The sequence below is a fragment of the Lynx canadensis genome, chromosome D4, assembly GCF_007474595.2.
Source record: "Lynx canadensis isolate LIC74 chromosome D4, mLynCan4.pri.v2, whole genome shotgun sequence".
In the NCBI taxonomy this organism is placed as follows: Eukaryota; Metazoa; Chordata; class Mammalia; order Carnivora; family Felidae; genus Lynx; species Lynx canadensis.
In genome coordinates, this window is record NC_044315.2 from 71,892,790 (window position 1) to 71,916,483 (window position 23,694).

Below are 23,694 nucleotides of genomic sequence, written 5' to 3' on the forward strand. Positions count from 1 at the left end.
TTGAATTATATTTCAGTAAAGCTATAATATATTTTTTAATGTTTACTTACTTATTTTGAAAGAGAGAGAGAGAGCGAGTGAGCAGGGGAGGTGCAGAGAGAGGGAGAGAGAGAGAATCCCAAGCAGGCTTTGCATTGTCAGCAGAGTCCAATGCAGGGCTTGAACCCATGAACCACAAGATCATGACCTGAGCCAAAACCAAGAGTTGAATACCCAACTGACTGAGCCACCTAGAAGCCCCTATAATATATTTTTTAAAGCAAGATATACAAATGGCCAGTGACCATGTTAACTGATGTTGATCATCATTAGTCATCAGGAAAATACAAATTAAAAGCACAATGAGATACTACAACACACCATTAGAATGGCTGAAATTAAAGACTGTCAATACCAACTGTTGGCAAGGATATAGAATAACTAGAACTCTCACACATTGCTAATGTGAATGCACAATCTTGCAACCACGTTGGAAAACAATTTACTAGTTTCTTATGAAGTTAAATATACACCTACCATAAGACCCAGTGATTGTACTCATAGGTATTCATTCAAGAGAAATGATAACATATGTTCACAAAAAGACTTCAATAAGAAGATTCATAGAAGTTTTATTCCTAACTTTCCCTGTAAAAACCTGGGAAATAAATCCAGGAGAGTGGATAAACAAACTGGAGTACATCCATATGAAAAATTCTTCAGTAACAAGAAGTGAATAGCGATACACACAGCATTGTAAATGAATCTCAAAAATGCTATGCTGAGTGGAAGAAGCCAAACACAAAGGAGTTACTATATGATTCCATAAATGAAATTCTAGAATACGGAAAACTAATACATAGTGACAGAAGGTAGACCAGTGGTTACCTGGGGTCAGGGGTGAAGGTTAGAAGAAGAGAGGTGTGGGAACTACAGAATGCAAAGGAGCACGGGGAACTTTTTGGGTGATAGAAATAGTCTATATCTTCATTGTGGTGGTAGTTTCATTGGTATGCACATTTGTCAAAATCCATAAGACTGTACAGTTAGAATGGGTACATTTAATTATATGTATATTATATCTTATAAAATTTGCAAAAAAGCTTAAATGCCTATAGGCCCAGATAAATAAGGTATGTTACTGAGGGAAGTATATGCTTAAATCATAATCTTTTTTTTAATGTTTAAATGTTTGAAATTTTTTTAAATGTTTACTCATTTTTGAGAGAGAGAGAGAGAGAGAGAGAGAGGGAGAGACAGTGCGAACAGGGGCAGGGCAGAGAGAGAGGGAGACACAGAATCTGAAGCAGGCTCCAGGCTCAGAGCTGTCAGCACACAGCCGGATATGAGTCTGGAATCCACAAACCACAAGATCATGACCTGAGCCAAAGTTGGCCACTTAAATGACTGAGCCACCCAGAAGCCCCTAAATCATAATCTTTAGGATGATAAATTTTGAACTTTTTTCTTCCAAAATGTAGAACTTTTTTCTTGCAATAATTGTTTTTGTTTTTGCTTTTATTAGAGATACTGGTATCAGAAACATTTTACTTTCCTCTTAATTACACTAAATGTAAGATAAAAGTGCAAAAGTAATGCTAAATGCCAATTAACACCTGGCCTCAATTTATGAGTGCTGGGAACTGTGGCAAATTGGAGGTGGTGAGCTGCTATTGGCTCCAGGCAGTTGTTGCCATATAAGAATAAGGGTCTGGTCTTTGAAATTTTAAAGACAATCTCAAAATACATGCCATTTATGTGTAACCCTCCAAATTGTAAATGTTGGTAACTAAATAAAATACCAGGACCTGAGTGCTACCAGTTTGCAACCTCTGAGATATTTTCTAGAGATATCCTGGTATGTTTAGTAGGCAAATATGAACTGTTTATCATTTCACTTTTCTGAATATTTTCCTCTACTATTTAACCAGCCCTATCCTGACAACTTGGTAATGAGTTCTTGATACTATTACTGCTTTTTAGACTTCAGAATTAAACTATCATCATAATTCTATTGGATATCAAGGTGAATCATATGTTTTATTTTAACCTCAAAATAGTTACATATCATAATAAAGACTTTACTAGTCTTATAGATTTAATACATTATTCTGGAAATTTGAAGACCCCATAAAATCTTCCTCTCCTTTTTCTTTGTCTAGCAATCTGACTTAATCTCTTTTAAAATTATTCTTCCACCCTGAGTAATCATCTAGGCCTTAGGATAGACTGGTGTGCATTTCTTTAACATAGTCTATCTATCCTCCCTTCTACCAAAGCCCTCTGTCTTTTGTCTTTGAAACATCTCTTTGCTGATAACAATTCTTGCCCCAGTTCCTATCTCCTTAGAGCAGTCTCCTAATATACACAATTTCTAAAATTCACTTTTAAATATATTATTTACTCTATAATAAACTAAAAGTGAGCTTTACCAACTTCTTTAAGATCTAAATTTAGTAACTATTGCACAAAGATTTAAAAATAATTCATAAATACTTCAAAAAAGTATAATTCAGACTAAGAATACTCCATTTACTATAGTGGCACATATAGCAACCAAAATACTTGAAAGATAGGTACTTACAAGACATTTTTTGCTGTCTTAAATTGTATAATTGTATAAGTAACTTAAAATGTTGAGTAAACTCTTTGGTAACAAAGGAAGCTTATATATTGTTGAACACAGGTTACTACATATTATTGAATACCCAGAGTTCCCCTGTCAGATCAAAAAATAACAGTGCTGGTTTGTGTCTAAGCTGATGTAGACAAACATTGAGCTGGCAATTAATCACTTATAAAAAGAAACAAAGTCACTTTAATTGAAAATGGCTAGAAATTTAAAAACTGAGACTACAGAATTTTAGGACAGTAAATGATTTTAGGATGAGCTAGTCAAACTTCATTTTTTTTCAAGGAAGAAAGTGGGGCTTTGTGAAGCTCAAAGTTATAAATTCTGGCAGAGCCAGAACTAATACTGAATGCTGGAATTTAGTTATATCTTCCCAATCACCTAATGAAAAGCCAGTATCAAACATTTTCTCATTCTGAATAATTCACACAAGTGATATTTACTATTATGTACTTACACTCAAATTGAAGTACTTTTGTAGGCAAAAATATCTCCATTTTAGTATCATCAGCAGATAGATCATCATGACACAAATATGTATTCAGATCTTCCAAAGTTTCTGTCTCCATTAGATTTAGTCCTTCTTTTTCCCACCACTCTGGGTTTATAGGATCAACTACAAGGCTTTCTTCTTCAATAGAAAATATCTTTTTCAAATCTGTAACTGAATATTGACTATTGGGCTCTTCAGCTCTTGGCACTTACAAAACAATAACAAACCAAACAACAAAAAGAGACAGTCCACAGAGAAAAAGAGATGAAAAACACAATAAATAGAACCACACTGAAAATTGCTTATGAAATAGATTTTCACACATTGGGGAAAAAAGTGAAAATTGAAGTTATAGCTAGTATTTTGTCTTCAAGATGCTAATATTTGTAATACTCTAGCAGTTGAAGTTACATAAGGGATGTTTTTCAATCTATGGAAATATCATGAAGTTAAAATTATTCTAATATTTAGTAGGAGATAGAACCATTATTTTGACCATTTTAGTAATTACTAAATTAATATATTTAATAAAATTTTGAAGAATTAAATTAATTTTGAAGAATTTAATTAATTAAATTAAATTTGAGATTCTAATTTATTATAATGAACCTAAACAAGAAGATATATTTGATCAGATTTCATGATGGCTATCATCTTATATATTGTGGCACAGAGATTTCTCCCTCATTACTTTAAACTAAATAGTGCAAATCATAATGTAGGGAGGAATCAAAGTAGCACAACTACTTAATATTATTATCTGCATTATAAGCATCTACCCAAAATTAAAATGAAAAATTTCAAAACCTTAATTTAGAACTGTGATTTTTATAATGACAGTAACAATAATAAAGAAATAACAAAACTGACAATACATTTCTACTGATTATACGGTTTCACCTTTACTTTTCGTTTAGCATTCAAAGTCAATTAATCTTTACCTGTAAGCAAAAATGGTTTCAAAGAGCTTTCTAACTGCCACACCATATGGTATTTGGTAGCCAATTCTTCAGCAGTAAGCAAACTACTGAAAAAGAAGAGTTAAAGCTTAATATATTGATAATATTGAGGCTTTTTGCATAAGAAAAGTTTAAGAAAGTTCTTTTTCGGGGCACCTGGGTGGCGCAGTCGGTTAAGCGTCCGACTTCAGCCAGGTCACGATCTCGCGGTCCGGGAGTTCAAGCCCCGCGTCAGGCTCTGTGCTGACCGCTCAGAGCCTGGAGCCTGTTTCCGATTCTGTGTCTCCCTCTCTCTCTGCCCCTCCCCCGTTCATGCTCTGTCTCTCTCTGTCCCAAAAATAAAAATAAACGTTGAAAAAAAAAAAAAAAAAAAAAAAAAGAAAGTTCTTTTTCTAAGTATTTTTTACATTCGAAAGCAGTGAAAAATTAACTCTGTAAGTGTGTAAAGCTAAGTAGAGAGTTCCATAAGCCAAATTTCAAATACTTGGTTTTCCTCCCCCTGGGAAGGTGTGGCAGTGTGTTACCTGAATTGCTCCTGCTTGCCTATAACTTACTCCTTCCTCTAGCTCCCTCAGTGGAACACTTCCAACTATGAAGTGTGCCAGCACCAACCCTATAAACCACCCCAAATAAAAATACAATTTAGGTAAAATTACTGTGTTTTCCATACAGAACAGTAGCTTTAACACAAGTTTTTACAAAATGGGCTTGTCTCCAAGTACATTTTAAACAAATTCTGGAGCCTCTGCTGGCTGAGAGTCAGAATTATGAAATGAAAGAACAGTTCTGTCTTTTCTACCTTCTCAGGAAGGTAAAAGTTTAGTCCTAAAGTTTAGTTCAGGTCCTTCATTCTTGGTGTGAGTGTGAGTGAATGATTTATGTCTGTTTGCATGTTACAGAGTGCTAGGAGGAGAAAGGAAGAAATATGCATGACAATTAGTGTATATCACAGTTTATCAGTAGCTATGAAGTTACTAGCCTTGATAGGGAAGATACCATTAATCCATAAACCCCTTAATCTATGGCTGCAAATCTCTTACTCCAAGGCAAAAATTGATGGTATTCTGTTTCTCTGTTCATACAAAACATATGTGAGTATGCTAATTATAAGTATTGCTAGTTGACAGTCCTGTGCAGTAGAAAGCTAGGTTTTATGTCTAAGCTATCCAATTTACCCACATAATCCAAAAATTTAGCATGTGGTGGCAAAATGTGAGATTCTAGATAATTCTCGAACCTTACCAAGATCTCTTTGAAAACCAGACACCTCAGATTATTGGCAATTAATTTAAAATTTTTTAATGTTTATTTATTTTTGAGAGAGAGAGAGAATGAGTGGAGGAGGGACAGAGAGAGGGAGACAGAATCCGAAGCAGGCTCCGGGCTCTGGGCTCTGGGCTATCAGCACAGAGCCCAATCGATGCAGGGCTCAAACTCACAAACCATGAGATCATGACCCGAGCTGAAGTTGAACGCTTAACCAACTGAGCCAAGTAAAGTAAAGCAATTACTTTAAAGCAAAAGGAAAGCAAGTTAAGTCCATCAGGAGACCATAATATAAACAAATATTCTCACTCTTAATGGAACTTTCTGAAGACATGTCTGCATTTGATATATTGTTTGGTCATATATAAAAATATGTTCACCATTCAGTAATCAGTGTGGAAATAAAGTCTGATGCTACACAGACTTTTCTTTTTAGCTCCATAAAATCTAGCATAGAAGGGCGCTTGGATGGCTAGTTGGATAAGTGTCCAACTTTGGCTCAGGTTCATGATCTTGCGGTTTGTGGGTTCAAGCCCCACATCAGACTCTGTGCTGACAGCTCGGAACCAGGATCCTGCTTCGGATTCTGTGTGTGTATCTCTCTCTCTCTGGCCCTCTCCCGCTCATACTCTCTACCTCTCAAAAATAAATAAACATTGAAAAAAATTTTTTAAAAATCTAGCATAGAGCTTGACATGTGGTAATCACTCAAAATATTTATTAACTGGATTTATTTCCGCAAAAATGTGTTCTGAAATAAAAGTAATTGGAGACATAAAAGCAAGTTAAGAGCACAATAACATTACATATTATTTTTTCCTTCTGTTGTTTTTTTAATTTTAACTTTTTTCTTTGTTTTTAGATTCACAGTTGAGGTATAAATCTCTTTTGAATATAGGAATTTTAAGATTTTTATATTCATAAACCAAATGAAAGTGATTTATCTCTTGCTAATGAATGTAGCAGTGGTGAGACAACTTCTTTAAGTTGTTTCAAATGGCCCTAGAACCTTTGGGCTATTTATTTATTTATTTATTTATTTATTTAAAGGAAGAAGTGGTAAAACTTTATTTGCAAGATGTCATGATCTTATATGTTGAAAATCCTGAAGAGTCCACTATAAAACTATTACAACTAATAAATGAGTTCTGCAGGATGAAAGGTATAGTACATGAGCAATATACTAAAGCCACTTGTATTTTTATATATTTGCAATGAACAATCTGACAATGAAATTTAGAAAACTATTTAACCTACAGTACAACAAAATACTTAGGAGTAAATTTAACAAAAGAATTGTAAAACTTATATTTTGTAAACTACAAAAAATTATTGAATGTCCAGAATAGACAAGTCTGTAGAGACAGAAAGTGGATTAGCGCTTGCCTAATGGTGAGGGTAAAGGTCTGGGAAATGTGAAATGACTGCTGATTGATACGGGTTTCTTTTTGAGGTGATAAAGTCTGGAATTAGATGGTTGGACAACTGTGAATATAGTAAAAGCCATTGAATTTTATACTTTAAATGGATAACATGCATGGTGTGTGAATTATGTTTGAGCAGCTAAAAAGGAGAGGATAAGGTAGTCAAAAATACTGACATGAAAAGATATCTGTAGCTTAACAACATAAAAGTAAAATATATTTCTGGTTAAATTTTTTTCTCCCAAACACAACAGAGCTCAACTTGAAGCATTGCAAGTTTGTTTGCATTTTCTCTAGACTAGGTGGGTTCATGTTCTCCTTACAAACTCTTTGAAAACTGGAAACATTTGGCTAATTTAAAAAAGCCTTCTTTGTTCTAACTTTAGGGAAAGCATAAAACATAGGAAAGACTTAAGTTTCATAAATTCTAATTAGACATTTGAGTTATAACAATTAGATATATAACTTGTGTAATTAAAAGGAGTTTATTATAGTTAAGTAAATACTTTTAATATCAGATTGAAATTCAAGATTGTACTAATTTCTGCTAGTTTCTGTTTCTGATTGCCAATCTGCCTTAACAGATGGATTAGGGTATATGGAGTAAAAGAGCACTAAAAAAGATAGTTTACATCCTACAAATAAATATCTGCACCTCAGCAAAGGGACTGAAAGTATTTAAACAAATTATATGTAGTTTCTGTACTTGTTCGATGCTATTTTTTAGAGCTCATATCTGATATGGGCAGTTCTGGTTCATTGTAGAGTTCTGTATATCACCAATTTATCCCCCAAATGACACAATTCTTTGCCAAAACAAGGTAATTGGGATCCTCAATACCAGACACCTCCATCTTGTGCTGTGACACCTTCCTGAGACCATTAATAGAAATCTTGAGTAGCTAGGGATGAGTTACTCCCAAGTAACCCAACAGCAGTGTTCTCTGATGTATCAGTCAATCATAGCTAAGAACTCAAAACTCAGTATAAGAACTCAAAACTCAATACTCAGCTCCCAAAGTGTCCATTCTGGGAACAATTCATCAGATATTTTTATACTTTCTTATAATTTTCCTGAAAATATATTATTTTGGATTCGTCACTCATTAAGTTTCAGGATTACAGTGGGGAACAAAGGGACTCTACTGGTTATGCTCCTAGTTTTGTAACTAGCCTCAGAGCAGAGGAATGGATCAACAATTCCAGGATAGCAGATTAATCTAATTTAGAAAATAAGTTACATATATGCCACATGGTAGAAGATAACAACCAAAGGTATCTAAGAGTCCCCTGGAGGGCAAAAATGCTGGCTATTAAGCTATCTATACAATTTTGGCTCAAACTAGAATACAATGATCCAGCCCTACAATGTCAATTCTGAGATTACAGACTATACTGTGCAGAAACAATGGGGAATTGAACAGATTTGTGGATCAATACTTGGTTCTACATGTCTACTTCCCCCAACACCAATAGTACATTGGCAGGTAAACAAGGTCAGTGGATGTCATCTATTAGAGATGGGATGTGACCCCTAGTACTCCTAGAGGAGTAATTTGACAGCCAAATCTATGGAGGGACCCCTGTCCACACTGCCCTGTGGTCCTTGGCTATTCCTGGTCAGAAAGCTTTGAAAATCTCTTAAAAGGCCTCATAACAACCCTGAAAGGTATATACTATAAATATCCCAATGTTACAGATAAGGAAACTGAGGCACAGGGCAATTAAGGTCACAGAGCTAATAAGTGATACAGTCAGGCAATCTGACTCTAGTTCAGGGCTCTTAGTTGCTTATTATGGGCTGAATTGTGACCAAAATTCATATACTGAAGCCTTAACTCTCAGTACCTCAGAATGTGATTGTATTTGGAGACGGACTTTAAAGAGGTAATTAAGTTAAAATGAGGTGGGTGGTTAAGATGGCTACTAATCCAATATGACTGATGTCCTTATAAGATTAGGAAATTAGGACAGACACAAACGGAGGAAAGACCATAAGAAGAGAAGTTATCTAGAAGCCAAGGAAAGACATCTTAGAATGAATCCAACCCTGCTAATATATATTTTTTAATGTTTATTTATTTTTAGTTTGAGAGAGAGAGAGAGAGAGAGAGAGAGAGAGAGGCAGAGAGGCAGAGAGAAAGGGAGAGAGAGAATCCCAAGCGGGCTCTGTACACTCAGCACAGAGCCCAACACAGAGCTCAGTCCCATGACCTTGAGACCATGACCTGAATGGAAATCAAGAATCCGGTGTTTAACCAGCTGAGCCACCCAGGTGTCCCACAATTTGAGTTCTTTACTTACATTTTAGTAGGTAAAATGTAGTAAGTTCTTTACTTACATTTTTTCACTAGGAGAAAATGGAAATGTCTGAAGTCCTGTTAATGAAGTCATGGAAGAATGTTGGTTTGTTTGATATAGATGAGTTAGTGGCATTTCTAACTCGACTAGAATACATAAAAGTTTAAAAAATAACAAATTATATAAACCTTAAATAAAATTAAGTATAATTTGGAACTTTTTTTATAAATAACTATTATGTTGATCATTCTGTTACAATAAAAATTTTCAAAAATAATTTTTTAGTAAAAAGACATTTGGGTTACTTGAAATACAAAATGATAGTTTTAAATTTCCATATAAGGACTTACACATTTATCTCATGGTATCTCAACTGTGATAGTGGTGATTTAAAAAAAATACACTGACAACTATATTGAGTTTATAGTATGAAATAAACTCTAAGAGTCTTATATGTAATAATGCTTTTAATTCTGAAACTTATGTTGTCAGTACTACAGAGACAGTACTACTTTTATCTCCATACGAAATATTGGTGAAGTTAAGTAAATAGTATTAATGGCGACTAATACTTTACCTTAATAAAACTAGAGTCTAGGTGGCCCAACACAGAGTTACAGATTTATAGGGTGGGCTTGAGAAACTGAAACTCATTTATTCATAAGTAGTCGGTGTGTTTCTATCACTTTCATAAATAAAACTTCCAAAATGTAACTAAATAACAGTACCATCAACATAGTTAAGAAGCAACACAATTTGGCATTACAGTGGAACAAAAGATGATTCAGAGTCCAAATCTGGTAGGATAATAATAATAAAAATGATAGGACTGTTTTGGGTGATTAAAAAGTCAAATTTACAAAAGTATAACAAGGGTCAGCAAGATTACTAACACTGAGATAAAATATAAAATTTTATTTACTGAACTATAATAAGATTTCTGATCTTAATATTAATGCTATTTCCTCCATTCTTCCTCAATCTTTTAATTCTCTCTGTATATTATTCAGTTTTGATGCCAGAAGGATAGAGTTAATTACCATAACAAATGTAAATGGATAGATAAGAGAAAAAAATGACAACTTGGATTGCAATAATCAAGTTTTAAATGTGAAAACTGTCTCATAGTAGACCTTATATGTGAATGTATTGTACTTTTACATCACATAGAGGTAATCTCTGATAAACTCAATGATTTATTCAAAATTTCTACCTGGTTGATTGTACTCCGGTTCACCATAGCTTTGAATGGCCAAAATCTCTGTGGAGCTGCATTTTATATCCTCAATGCCAATTCCATGCTTGGTAGTAAGATCTGAAAAGGAAGAAAGTTTACTATCAGCATAACTATTACATCAGTTTTTTGGTAATCTTTCTCATTCCACTGTGGTAATGACTCTGTTTTACTTAGTATACCATCAGAGCCAACTGAAGGCTGGGAGTGTAACACTTCAGTAAAGTCACTTGTCCTTTACATTAGCATTCATAGATTTTGTCCTCCTAACAAGCCAGTGGGCCACTCTGCAGTTTTAAGCTCTACTATGTTTTCAAGTTCTGGTATGAATTTGATCAACTTTCTTAGACTGACTTTTCATTCCTTTGCTTTGACTTATAGATTGATCAGTAATTCACTTGATTTAGCCTTGTCTGCAAGGATTCCTTTAAGTCTGTGATCTATTAATGGCAAGCATCCCTGTCCTTAATGGACATCATAAATCTCCCTTTCCTCCTTTGTAATATTATACATCTTTGATGATTTCAACTGGAATTAAATAAAAAGGTAGTTAAATATTTGGGCTTAAATTGTCATTAGAAAGAATTCAACAATATTTACTAAATCTAACTGGGATAAAAACATCTACATTTTAGGTTATGATTCTCCCAGTCATCTGATTCCATGAGTCATAACGTCACTCTGTGCTTCTCCTTATATAACTAAACTCAGCCTAAGAGTTGTTAGTACTTTGTCATTGTTTATAAGAAAACAATTTTTAAAAATTAGAATAAGTCATAGGTGATTTAGCTTTATTTGTGTAATTATCTTGACATGGTTAATTTCAGAGAGGTTTTAAGTTTGCAAGTATATAAAGAGAAAGACAATGAGAAAAGAATCTCATCAACAATAATTCTAAGATTCCACCATGTAAACTATAAACACTTCAAAAATCTGGAGGTTCAGAAAACAGTTTAATCAACATATTTTTTACAACAAACATTATTAAGTAGTTTTACAAGTAATATACTTTTAAATTTATTCTCACCTCTTTTGAAAAGCTTTTCATTTTCATCTACATAATTTATTATTTCTGGCATTAAGTTTAACGATTCCTTTAGTTTGGTGAGTGATGGGATATCAACTTCTTGTTTGAGGCTTGTAGGTATTAAGAATTCACACTCAAGCAAAACTGATGGCTGAAATAAGTTGTAAAACAAGTTTTTAGGGAGATTTTCCAGATAAATATTTCTGGATTCATAAACAGATATATATAATTTATATTAAATTTATATAATTTTATAACTTTAACTGGTGTACCAAATTTGATTTATTTATTTACTTATAAAGTTTATTTATTTATTTTGAGAGACAGCATCTTCACATAAGTGGAGGAGGGGCAGAGAGAGAGGGAGAGAGAGAATCCCAAGCAGGCTCTGCACTGTCAGTTCAGAGCCCAATGCAGGGCTCAACCTCACAGTGACATCATGACCTGAGCCAAAATCAAGAGTTGGACACTTAACCAACTGAGCCACCCAGGCACCCCTAATTGGTATACCAAATTTTAAACTAAACATTCAAAAATTTTAATGTTATGCAAACACTTTAAAAAAACAGAGGTATACTAGCCAAAAATGTGTTATAAGCAATGTTCTGAGTAATGTCTTTTATGGCTACTGATTACACTAGTGATATACAATATCCCCAGATGCAGAAATATCTTCTTTTGGGTTAATAACAAATTTTAAAAATTCTACGTTAAAAGCAGTAACTGCAGCAGATCAGAGATGATGATTGGGGAGAAGTAAAAGGGGTAAATGAAATGGAATGGATCTTCACTGCACTTCATTAAATACCCTTCTCTTTCATTCCTACAGAACTGGATTCTATGTGCATAATTCTCAGAGCTAATGGGTGAGGAAGAGGGGGACTAGAGAAAGGGGATAATAAGTGAATTAATATTTTCACCATGTGTGTTAAAATTTTTAATTGTAAGGAAACCTTTTAAATGCCTTAAGATATGGATATATCTATCTCCTTTGAATGTTTTAAGCCCCAAATATACAATATTTTTAGTTGTCTCAAAAAAATGTTTAAAGTAATTTTATAAATGCATCTAATCTATGTGGGCCTAGTTTTTTGAGTTTGCTATGCTTCAAAAAGTTGTTTTTACTCTCAATTGCTAAAATTCTTTGTACTAATATCATAACAACAATTTTGTGTGCTATTGGAACTGTATACTAAAAAAGAGGGGGTGCTTTTGAGAAATTTGATCTTTTTTTTTTTAAAGTTATTTTGAGAATGAAAGAGAAAGAGAGAGTGAGCAGGGGAGGGGCAGAGAGAGAGGGAGTGAGAATCCCAAGCAGACTCCATGCTGTCAGCATAGAGCCTGCTATGGAGCTCAGACTCAGGAACCATGATGAGATCATGACTTGAGCCGAAATCAAGAGTCAGGCACTTAACCGACTCAGCCACCCAGGTGCCCCAAAATTTGATCTTTAATATGAAAGATGCTATCTTCCTTATTAACCATTGGCATCACCTAAAATGAAGTCTCAGCCTATATTTATTCTTACTATTTCAGTGAGATCACTTCTCTTACATAGTGTGTGCTGTTTTGTGTTTAACTCATAAATCAAAATCAACAATTATAGCTTGTCTCCATTTTGTAAATTAGAACATGGCCACCTAATGTCTTATACCAGGTATATTTATTAAAATCATTAAGAAGGTTTTTAAATTCATTATACCTGGGCTGCAAAACAGATGAGTTTAATCAGAATATATCTGAGTAGGACCTAGGCTTCAGTATTTTATTAAAACTATCCAAGTAATTCCAATGTGTGGCTAAAGATTAGAACCATTATCTTAAATTTGACTCCACTATTAATATATTCAACTCATTACCAAATCTTTTTAAACTTGACAGTAGTAGATGGTCAATGTATTAAAATTTATAAAGTGTGCTTTACTAACTTTTACAAAAATACTACTGAAAGCAAGTATTACAGTTTCATTTAAACCTACTGTATCTTCTAGTTTTTCCTGACAAAAGTTTTCTTTATCCATGTAAAAATCTTCTTTCACAAAATTTTTCAAATCTCCTTGAAAAGAGAAAGATTCCCTTAACAAAAAATGAAACATTAAGTTAGTGTTTACTAAAAGCAAGGTACATACTAAATGTAGTCAATCAAACTACACAATGATTAAAACTGGAGTTGAGGTAAAGCAATGATAAGATATTGATAACAACTAGACTTGTGAGCACATGAAGAATATTTTTACCTTTATTTTTCTTTTTTAGAGGGAGAAAGCTCACACAAATGGGGGAGGGGCAGAGGAAGAGAGAGAGAGAATGTTACCCAGGCTCCACGCTCAGCACAGAGCCCAACTTGGGGCTTGTTCCCATGACCCTGGGATCATGATCTAAGCTAAAAATCAAGAGTTGGATGCTTAACCGACTGAGCCACCCAGGTGCCCAGAATATTTTCTCCTTTAAAAAATATTTACAACTTGGGGCACCTGGGTGGCTCAGCGGTTGGGTGTCTGACTTCAGTTCAGGTCATGATCTCGCCATTCTGTGGGTTCAAGCCTCGCATCGGGCTCTGTGCTGACAGCTCAGATCCTGGAGCCTACTTCAGATTCTGTGTCTCCCTCTCTCTGCTCCTTCCTACTTCAGGTGTTCATTCTCTCTCTCTCTCTCTCTTTCTGTCTCTCTCAAAAATAAATGAACATTAAAAAATTAAAAAAAAATATTTACAACCATAAAATACCTAGGAATAAACCTAACCAAAGAGGTGAAAAATCTATATACTGAAAACTATAGAAAGCTTATGAAAGAAACTGAAGACGACACAAAAAAATGGAAAAACATTCCATGCTCCTGGATAGGAAGAACAAATATTGTTAAAATGTCAATACCACCCAAAGCAATCTACATATTCAATGCAATACTTATCAAAACACCAGCATTCTTCACAGCCAGATCAACCAATCCTAAAATTTGTATGGAACCAGAAAAGACCCCGAATAGCCAAAGCAATCTTGAAAAAGAAAACCAGGAGAAAAGCACGAGGCATCACAATCCTGGACTTCAAACTGTATTACATAGCTGTAATCAAGACAGTATGGTACTGGCACAAAAACAGACACTCAGATCAATGGGACAGAACAGAGAACCCAGAAATGGACCCACAAACGAATGGCCAACTAATTTTTGACAAAGGAGGAAAGAATATCAAATGGAATAAAGACAGTCTCTTCAGCAAGTGACGCTGGGAAAACTGGACAGCGACATGCAGAAAAATGAACCTGGGCCACTTTCTTACACCATACACAAAAATAAACTCAAAATGGATGAAAGACATAAATGTAAGACAGGAAGCCATCAAAATCCTCAAGGAGAAAGCAGGCAAAAACCTCTTTGACCTTGTCTGCAGCAACTTCTTACTCAACACCTCTTCAGAGGCCAAGGAAACAAAAGCAAAAGAACTATTGAGACCTCATCAAAATAAAAAACATCTGGGGTGCCTGGGTAGCTCAGTTGGTTGAGTGTCCCACTTCAGCTCAGGTCATGATCTCGCCGTCCGTGAGTTCGGGCCCTGCATCGGGCTCTGTGCTGACAGCTCAGAGCGTGGAGCCTGTTTCAGATTCTGTGCCTCCCTCTCTCTCTGCCCCTCCCCTGCTCATGCTCTGTCTCTCTATCTCTGAAAAATGAATAAACCTTAAAAAAATAAAAATTATAAAAAATAGGGGCGCCTGAGTGGCTCAGTAGATTAAGCATCTGACTTTGGCTCAGGTCATGATCTGATGGTTCATGAGTTCAAGCCCCACATCAGGCTCTGTGCTGACAGCTCAGAGCCTGGAGCCTGCTTCGGATTCTGTGTCTCCCTCTCTCTCTGCCTCTCCCCCTCTCCACTCTTTTTCTCTCAAAAATACATAAATATACATACACACATACATACATACATAAAAAGCTTTTGCACAGCGAAGGAAACAATCAGCAAAACTAAAAGGCAGCTGACAGAATGGGAGAAGATATTTGCAAACGACATATCAGATAAAGGGTTAGTATCCAAAATCTATAAAGAACTCATCAAACTCAACACCCAAAAAAACAAATAATCCAGTGAAGAAATGGGCAAAAGACAAGAATAGATACTTCTCCAAAGAATACATCCAGATGGCCAACTGACACATGAAAAAATGCTCAACATCACTCATCATCAGGGAAATACAAATCAAATACAAATCATCAGGGAAATACAAATCAAAACCACAATGAGATACCACCTCACACCTGTCAGAATGGCTAACATTAACAACTCAGGCAACAGATGTTAGCAAGGATGTGGAAAGAGAGGATCTCTTTGGCATTGCTGGTGGGAATGCAAACTGGTGCAGCCACTCTGGAAAACAGTATGGAGGTTCCTCAAAAAATTAAAAATAGAACTACCCTGTGACCCAGCAACTGCACTACTAGGTATTTATCCAAGGGATACAGGAATGCTGTTTTGAAGGGGCACATGCACCCCAATGTTTATAGCAGCACTATCAACAATAGCCGAAGTATGGAAAGAGCCCAAATGTCCATCGATGGATGAATGAATAAAGAAGATGTGGTATATAGATATACAATGGAGTATTACTTGGCAATCAAAAAGACTGAAATTTTTCCATTTGCAACTACATGGATGGAACTAGAGGGTATTATGCCAAGCAAAATTAGTCAGAGAAAGACAAATATCATATGACTTCACTCATATGAGGACTTTAAGGCACAGAACAGATGAACATAAGGAAAGGGAAACAAAAATAATATAAAAGCACGGAGGGAGACAAAACAGAAGAGCTTCATAAATATGGAGAACAAACTGAGGGTTACTGGAGGGGTTGTGGGAGGCAGGATGGGCTAAATGGGTAAGGAGCATTAAGGAATCTACTCCTGAAATCATTGTTGCACTATATGCTAACTAACTTGGATGTAAATTAAAACAAAAACAAAAACAATTACCCATAAAATCTTTTGAGACAGTATTAACGATCATTTTAAGTTGTATTTTTGTTAACAAATTGCAACAGAGATAATATGAATTTCTTTGATTTCGGTAAACTTAAGTAGAAAAAGTTTTATATTTAATGTTGATAATTTTAAAGACAGGTCTATCTTAATTAAATCAATAAACTTAAATTCTTTTAAATGCCAAATATTATATATATATATATATATATATATATATATATATATATAATAAACATTGGACAATTAAGTACCTGAAGAAATTAGCTTCTGTGAAGATCTGTCCTTTGAAATCTAAAATGGGGTCATTTATCAAATATAGTTTTAGCCTACTCAACAGAGTATGCAAAGTTGGTAGCTGACTTTTATAGGACATCAAGCTATTTACAAAAATTATTTCTTCATCAATAGAAAAATCTGGAAAAAAAAAGAAATGTAGAGGAATAAGAAAAAAATCTAAAAGTTACACAATGGGATCTAGATAGTTACTGCAGTCAGCCATTAGATATAGGTAGGATTTTCAAACACACTTTAAAGTCCTTAGTTCTTCATTGTATTGTGCATATAAAGCATGCTGCATAGGATTAGCATATAGGTAAAAGCTCAATAGATTTTAGTATTACTTAGTACACCGAGTAGTAACCAAACATCCTGAAAGAGTTGTAATGCTTCATTTTTTATTTTTCAACAGAGATTAGTTTAATCAAGGGAGGAAAATATCTTACGGCCTTATGCTTCAAAACAACCAGGAGTAGCCTAAGCAAAGTTGTAAAGAAATAAAAGCATTTGACTTTTTCTGAACCTAGTCTTTTCTTTGCATCATTTTACCTCTTTTTTGTTTGTTTGTTTTTCAGTTTTTTATTTACTTGGAGAGATAGAGAGCAAGTGGGGGAAGGGCAGAAAGAGAGGGAGAGAGAAATCCCAAGCAGGCTCCACACTGTCAGTGCAGAACCCGATGAGGGGTTCAATCTCACAGACCGTAGAAATCATGACCTGAGCCGAAGTGAAGAGCCGGAAGCTTAACCAACTGAGCCCGGGTGCCCCGAATCATTTTACCTCTTAAAGTCTCTAATTCATCCCCAGAGATTCTGAGATGTAGAGAATGGAGATGGTCTACAAAACCTACGAATGAGATCAACTCAGATTCTATCACTGCAATGATAAAAAAAAAAAAATTGTTTCTATTGTAAATTAGAAGTAGAAAATTATAGTCAATTTTACAACGAAAGTTATATGGCAAGATCTACTTGAGAAGTGTGATACATATTATATATTAGGAAATACTATAGCTAACAGTTAATTGCTGGAATAAATTTCTCCTATCCCCACCCTATGATGTTCAAGTTATTTTAAAATCTTAGCCAACTGTGTCAGTGCTTTAAACAGTTTCCGAGCCAAGGGAGAGAACATAAAACTTGCTCCTGTTCTTCAGTGAGATCCTGAGTGGAAAGAGGAAAAGGAAAATCTAAGTTCAGATGAAAAACTGCTCAGAAAGCCAAATTTCAAAAGCAAAAGCCCCACTGAGGGAGGAGCAACAGTCTCTTGTTCTGGGTAGTGGCCTTTCATTTAGGTACTTTTAGAATGGCATGAGAGACAAATAGCATGGAGTGATGTCTCCCATAACCAATTACATCATTGGTATGCATATGTTTAATAAATATGTGGTGTTAAGAAGGCAGCCAGGAAACATCCCTTTGCCTGGTGCTACCTTGAAATGCCAAGAAAACTTGTTCTATAAACTGGCCTCCTAAGAGATTACTTACTGAACCTGTTAAGTTCCTAATAATTTCATGGCCAAGAGTTCTCAATTTCATGGCATAGTTCTTTTATATACCAAAGAAAGCCAGCCAATCAATTCAATGTCTAAATAGGGCCTATGTGAGACCATTTAAGATTGTTCATTCATACATCCATTCTGTAAGTATTAACGAAGTCATATTCATAGCAAAACCACAAACAGCATTTGTTTATATCCCTGTCTCCACCTTGCACTTCCAAACACAGGCCCTCTAGCCATCTTCCCTTCCAACGGCTCATCCTAGTATTTCTGTGAGTGCATGGAAACATCTATCAGTTATGAAGTCCTGTTTTCCAAGCACCCTTTTTTGAAAGAGCCACTTGAGGGCAGCATCACACCATAACCAATGTTCTTTGTAACCACACAATAATTGTTTTAGGAAGGGTACTACTTCCTATAGTCTTAAGGTTATACAACATTTCCTGGAGTTCTTACTTTCTTACAGCTCTTCTATGTACCAACACGGATATGAGGAGACTGTTTTCTTCTATTGTAAAAGAGTGTTAAATTGTTATAAAGAAACAAAATTTTAGCTAGTTAACTATGAAAAGCAACAGAAAATAGAGGTCTACTGACACGAAAGACAAGTTTATTCTTGGCAGAAGATTCTTGTGTCTTCCTAGGAAACCCAAGATAACTAAATGAAAACAAATAAAGGAGTTCACTAGGTGTCTGATAAAAAAAATAAAATCTATGGTTTTCAAACATATAAAAACCTCAAAAATTAATGGCAAAATTCATTCATAATGGTGACAAGTATACAAACATTGAAGAAGCAACATAACAAAAATGAGCAAGAAAGTATATGCAGGAAACTAAAACTTTAATGAAGACCATTAAAAACTGAATAAAAGCCCAGATAAACCATTTTCCTGGCTAGTAAGACTAACTATGGTAAAAAAAAAAAAAAAAAAAGTAAAAATCCCAATGACATTTCAATTTGTCAAGAGATCTGTTTTGGAATGTGGAAAACCAATTTACTGAAAGTAAATCTGGAAGAATAAGGACATGAGAGTAGGGAAAAAAATTTTAAAAGCAAAAACATATATACTATTAATACATGTTATAATTATATATTAAATAGTTAAAACTGTATGATACAATTACAGATAAATCAATAGAATATAATAGAAAATCCAGAAACATTCTAATGTGGGCAAGGATTTAGCATATTTTGTAAGTGGCATTTCTAAACAGTAGAGAAAGGAAAAACTATTCCATAAATGAAACTGAGACAACTGCCAACACATTTGGAAAAAATATTTTTTATTCTTACTTTTATTTATTTATATTTTTAATGTTTATTCATTTTTTTTTTTTTAATTTTTTTTTCAACGTTTATTTATTTTTGGGACAGAGAGAGACAGAGCATGAACAGGGGAGGGGCAGAGAGAGAGGGAGACACAGAATCGGAAACAGGCTCCAGGCTCTGAGCGGTCAGCCCAAAGCCTGACGCGGGGCTCGAACTCACGGACCGCGAGATCGTGACCTGGCTGAAGTCGTACGCTCAACCGACGGCGCCACCCAGGCGCCCCTGTTTATTCATTTTTTGAGTGAGAGAGAAAGAGAGCATGAGTGGGGGAGAAGTAGAGAGAGAGGCAGACACAGAATCCAAAGCAGGCTCCAGGTTCTGAGCTGTCAGCAGAGAGCCCAACACGGGCCCGAACCCACAAGACATGAGATCATGACCTAAGCCAAAGTTGGATGCTTAACCAACTGCACTATCAGGCACCCTGATATCTGTACTTTTAAAGATATACCAAAGTCTTAAGGAAAACCTAAAAGAAAATATGAATAAATATTTATCTAATTTAAGGAAGAATTTTCTAAGTATAAAAGCAATGAAAGAAACCTTAAAAGAAAACACTAATGAAACTAGTTAATTTCAAATATATTAAATATATCTTTTAACAAATATATCTTCTATTCCTATATTTAATATATATAATAGAAAAATAGATAGGGTCGCCTGGGTGGCTCAGTCAGTTGAGCGTCTGACTTCAGCTCAGGTCATGATCTTGCAGTTTGTGAGATCGAGCCCCGCATCAGACTCTGTGCTGACAGCCTGGAGCCTGCTTCAGATTCTGTGTCTCCTTCTCTCTCTGCCCCTCCCCCACTTGTGCTCTGTCTCTATCAAAAATAAATAAATGTAAAAAAATTTTTTTAAAATAGATAAAAGTGAGAATCATTTCACAAAATAAAAATATATAAATGGCCAGTAAACATGAATAATTTTTAAAATACAAGTAAAAACATAATTTTTGTCCATCACATTGGTTAAAATATATTAACATAATATTAGTAGTAATATACCCAATGATGATAAGGTTGCTGTGAACAGGGTATCCTCATATCATGCTAGTGGACAAATAGCTAAAAGAAATACATATATCAGATAATTCCACTTCCACAAATTCACTCCAAGGAAAGAATTGGAAATGGAAGCATACGTTCATGTACATATTTGAAATTAAAAACAACATTAGTGGGGTGCCTGGGTGGCTCAGTCGGTTAAGTGTCCAACTTTGGTTCAGGTCAGTGAGATCAGGTCATGATCTCACAACTCGTATGCCGACAGCTCAGAACCTGGAGCCTGCTTCAGGTTCTGCATCTCCCTCTCTCTCTGCCCTTCCCCTGCTCATGCACAGTCTCCCAAAAATAAATAAACATTAAAAAATTTTTTAACTAAAAAAAACATTAGTGTCCTCAAATTGGGAGATGTATGATACATACATAAGATTTAAAACTAGGGTCATTAAAAGCCATGCTTTTTTTTATTATTTAAATCCAAGTTAGTTAACATAGAGGGCAATAATGATTTCAGGAGTAGAATTTAGGGATTTCTCACTTACATAGAACACCCAGTGTTCATCCCAACAAGTGCTCCACTTAATGCCCATCACCTATTTAGCCCATCCCCCCACCTAACACCCCTCCAGCAACCCTGTTTGTTCTCTGTATTTAAGAGTCTCTTTATGGTTTGCTTCCCTGTTTTTATCTTATTTTTGCTTCCCTTCCTTTATGCTCATCTGTTTTGTATCTTAAATTCCACATATGAATGAAATCATATGATATTTGTCTTTCTCTGACTGACTTATTTTGAAAAGCCATGCTTTTGAAGATAACTATGTGCTGAAATGTTCCCAATGTTAATATTTAAAAATAATATAATACAGACAAAATATGATCTCAAGAGTAAAATGATTTATGTTTAGATTATAGATTTGGAAGTTTTTAATAAAGGGATATTCTATATATTTAGAATGTAGATATTTTTTAATAGACGTAGAAAACATAGTTCAGTCCTCATTCATGATCAAAAGCTCTTAGCAAACTCAGAACAGAAAGAGCTTCCTCAGCCCAATAAATTCTTTCAACATTTCACCATTGAAACTGATGTAAACACTGTAAATGATTCACCACTGAAATGGTATTTACATCATTCTTAATGGTGAAACATTAGAGTATCTTCTTTACTGTCAAGAACAAGACAAAGACGGCAACCATCACTGCTTGAATTGAACAATGTACTGGAGGTCCTAGTCAGCATAATAAGACAAAAAAAAAAAAGATATAAATGTAAAGTCAGAAACAGACAGCCAACAAAATCAATGTCATAAAGAGATACCTGTAGACACTCTCACTGTAGCATTATTCACGATAGCCAAGGCATGCAAACCATGTAAGTGTCTGTCCATAGATGAATGGATAAAGAAAATGTGCTTTAAAGAAAATATGTTTTATACACACACACACACACACACACACAAATATTGTTCAACCTTAAAAAATAAGGAAATCCTGCTATTTGCAATATGAATGAACATTAAAGGACATTTTGCTAAGTGAAATAAACAAGGCAGAGAACAACAAATACTGCATGGTATGACTTATATGTTGAATCTAAAAAAAAAGTAGGACTCATGAAAACAGAGAGTAGAATGGTGGTTGCCATGGGGCTGGGCTGTGGGGAAATAGGGAGAGACTGGTAAAACAGACAAACTTCCAGAATAAGGTGTGAGGATCTGATGTATAACATGGTAACTATCATTGATAATACTGTAGTGTATAACTGAAATTTGCTAAAAGAATAGAACCTAAGTGTGTTCTTACCAAAAAAAGAAGAAGAAGAAGAAGAAGAAGAAGAAGAAAGTGAATATGTGAAGTGATGGATGTGTTAATTCAATGAATGGGAATCTTTCACAATGTATATGTATGTTAAGTTACCACATTGTACACTTTAAATATATTACAATTTTTATTTATTAATTATACTTCAATAAAGCTGGAAAAATATATGGGTGGTTGATGAAGCCAGAGACTGATGCTTTTTATTATAAACTTTGAATAACTATTTGCCTCTCTAAACTAAATGCATGTGCAACTTTCTTAAAAAATTAAAAATAAAGTGATCTTTACTCTGAAAACTATAGAACATTTATGAATGAAACTGAAGAGGACACAAAGAAATGGGAAAGAATTCCATGCTCGTGGACTGGAAGAAAAAACATTGTTAAAATATCTATACTACCCAAAGCAATCTACACACTTAATGCAATCTCTATCAAAATACCACCAGCATTTTTCACAGTGCTAGAACAAACAATCCCAAAATTTGTATGGAACCATCAAAGACCCCAAATGCCAAAGCAATTCTGAAAAAGAAAAGCAAACCTGGAGGCATCGCAGTTCCAGACTTCAAGCTATATTACAAAGCTGCAGTAATCAAGACAGTAGGGTATCAGCACAAAAACAGACACATAGATCAATGGAACAAAATAGAAAACTCAGAAATAGACCCACAACTATACGGTCAACTCATCTTTGACAAAGCAGGAAAGAATATCCAATGGAAAAAAGACAGTCTCTTCAAAATGGTGTTGAGAAAACTGGATAGCAACATGCAGAAGAATGAAACTGGGCCACTTTCTTACACTACACACAAAAATAAATTCAAATGGATGAAAGACCTAAATGTGAGACAGGAAATCATCAAAATCCTAGAGGAGAACACAGGCAACAACCTCTTTGACCTCGGTTGGAGCAACTTCTTCTTAGACATGCCACCAGAGGCAAAGGAAACAAAAGCAAGAATGAACTATTGGGACTTCATCAAGATAAAAATCTTCTGCACAGCAAAGGAAACAACAAAACAAAAAGCCAGCCTACAGAATGGGAGAACATATTTTCAAATGACATATCTGATAAAGGATGAGTCTCCAAAATCTATAGAGAACTTATCAAACTCAACACCTGAAAAACAAATAATCCAATTAAGAAATGGGCAGAAGACATGAATAGACATTTTTCCAAAGAAGACATCCAGATGGCTAACAGACACATGAAAAGATGCTCAATATCACTTATCATCAGGGAAATACAAATCAAAACCACGATGAGATATCACCTTACACCCTATCAAAATGGTTAAAATTAACAATACAGAAAACAACAGATACTGGCAAGGATGCAGAGAAAGGAAAACCCTTTTACACTCTTGGTGGGAATGCAAACGGGTGCAGCCACTCTGGAGAACAGCATGGAGGTTCCTCAAAAAGTTAAAAATAGAACTACCTTATAATTCAGCAGTTGCAGTACTAGGTATTTACC

At 34.8% G+C, this 23,694-nt stretch overlaps 1 protein-coding gene across 1 annotated transcript in view; it reads right to left on the bottom strand.

Moving 5' to 3' along the window:
* Positions 1-23,694, bottom strand: part of SHOC1 (shortage in chiasmata 1) — an 84,344-nt gene that overhangs the window by 40,873 nt on the left and 19,777 nt on the right. Inside the window, exons 6-12 of the mRNA XM_030294203.1 lie at positions 16,541-16,703; positions 13,295-13,391; positions 11,316-11,466; positions 10,268-10,369; positions 9,095-9,200; positions 4,046-4,131; positions 3,069-3,311 (exon numbers count right to left, since the gene is read on the bottom strand). Coding sequence (XP_030150063.1) covers positions 3,069-3,311; positions 4,046-4,131; positions 9,095-9,200; positions 10,268-10,369; positions 11,316-11,466; positions 13,295-13,391; positions 16,541-16,703 — 948 coding nt within the window. The remainder of the gene's footprint in view (positions 1-3,068; positions 3,312-4,045; positions 4,132-9,094; positions 9,201-10,267; positions 10,370-11,315; positions 11,467-13,294; positions 13,392-16,540; positions 16,704-23,694) is intronic.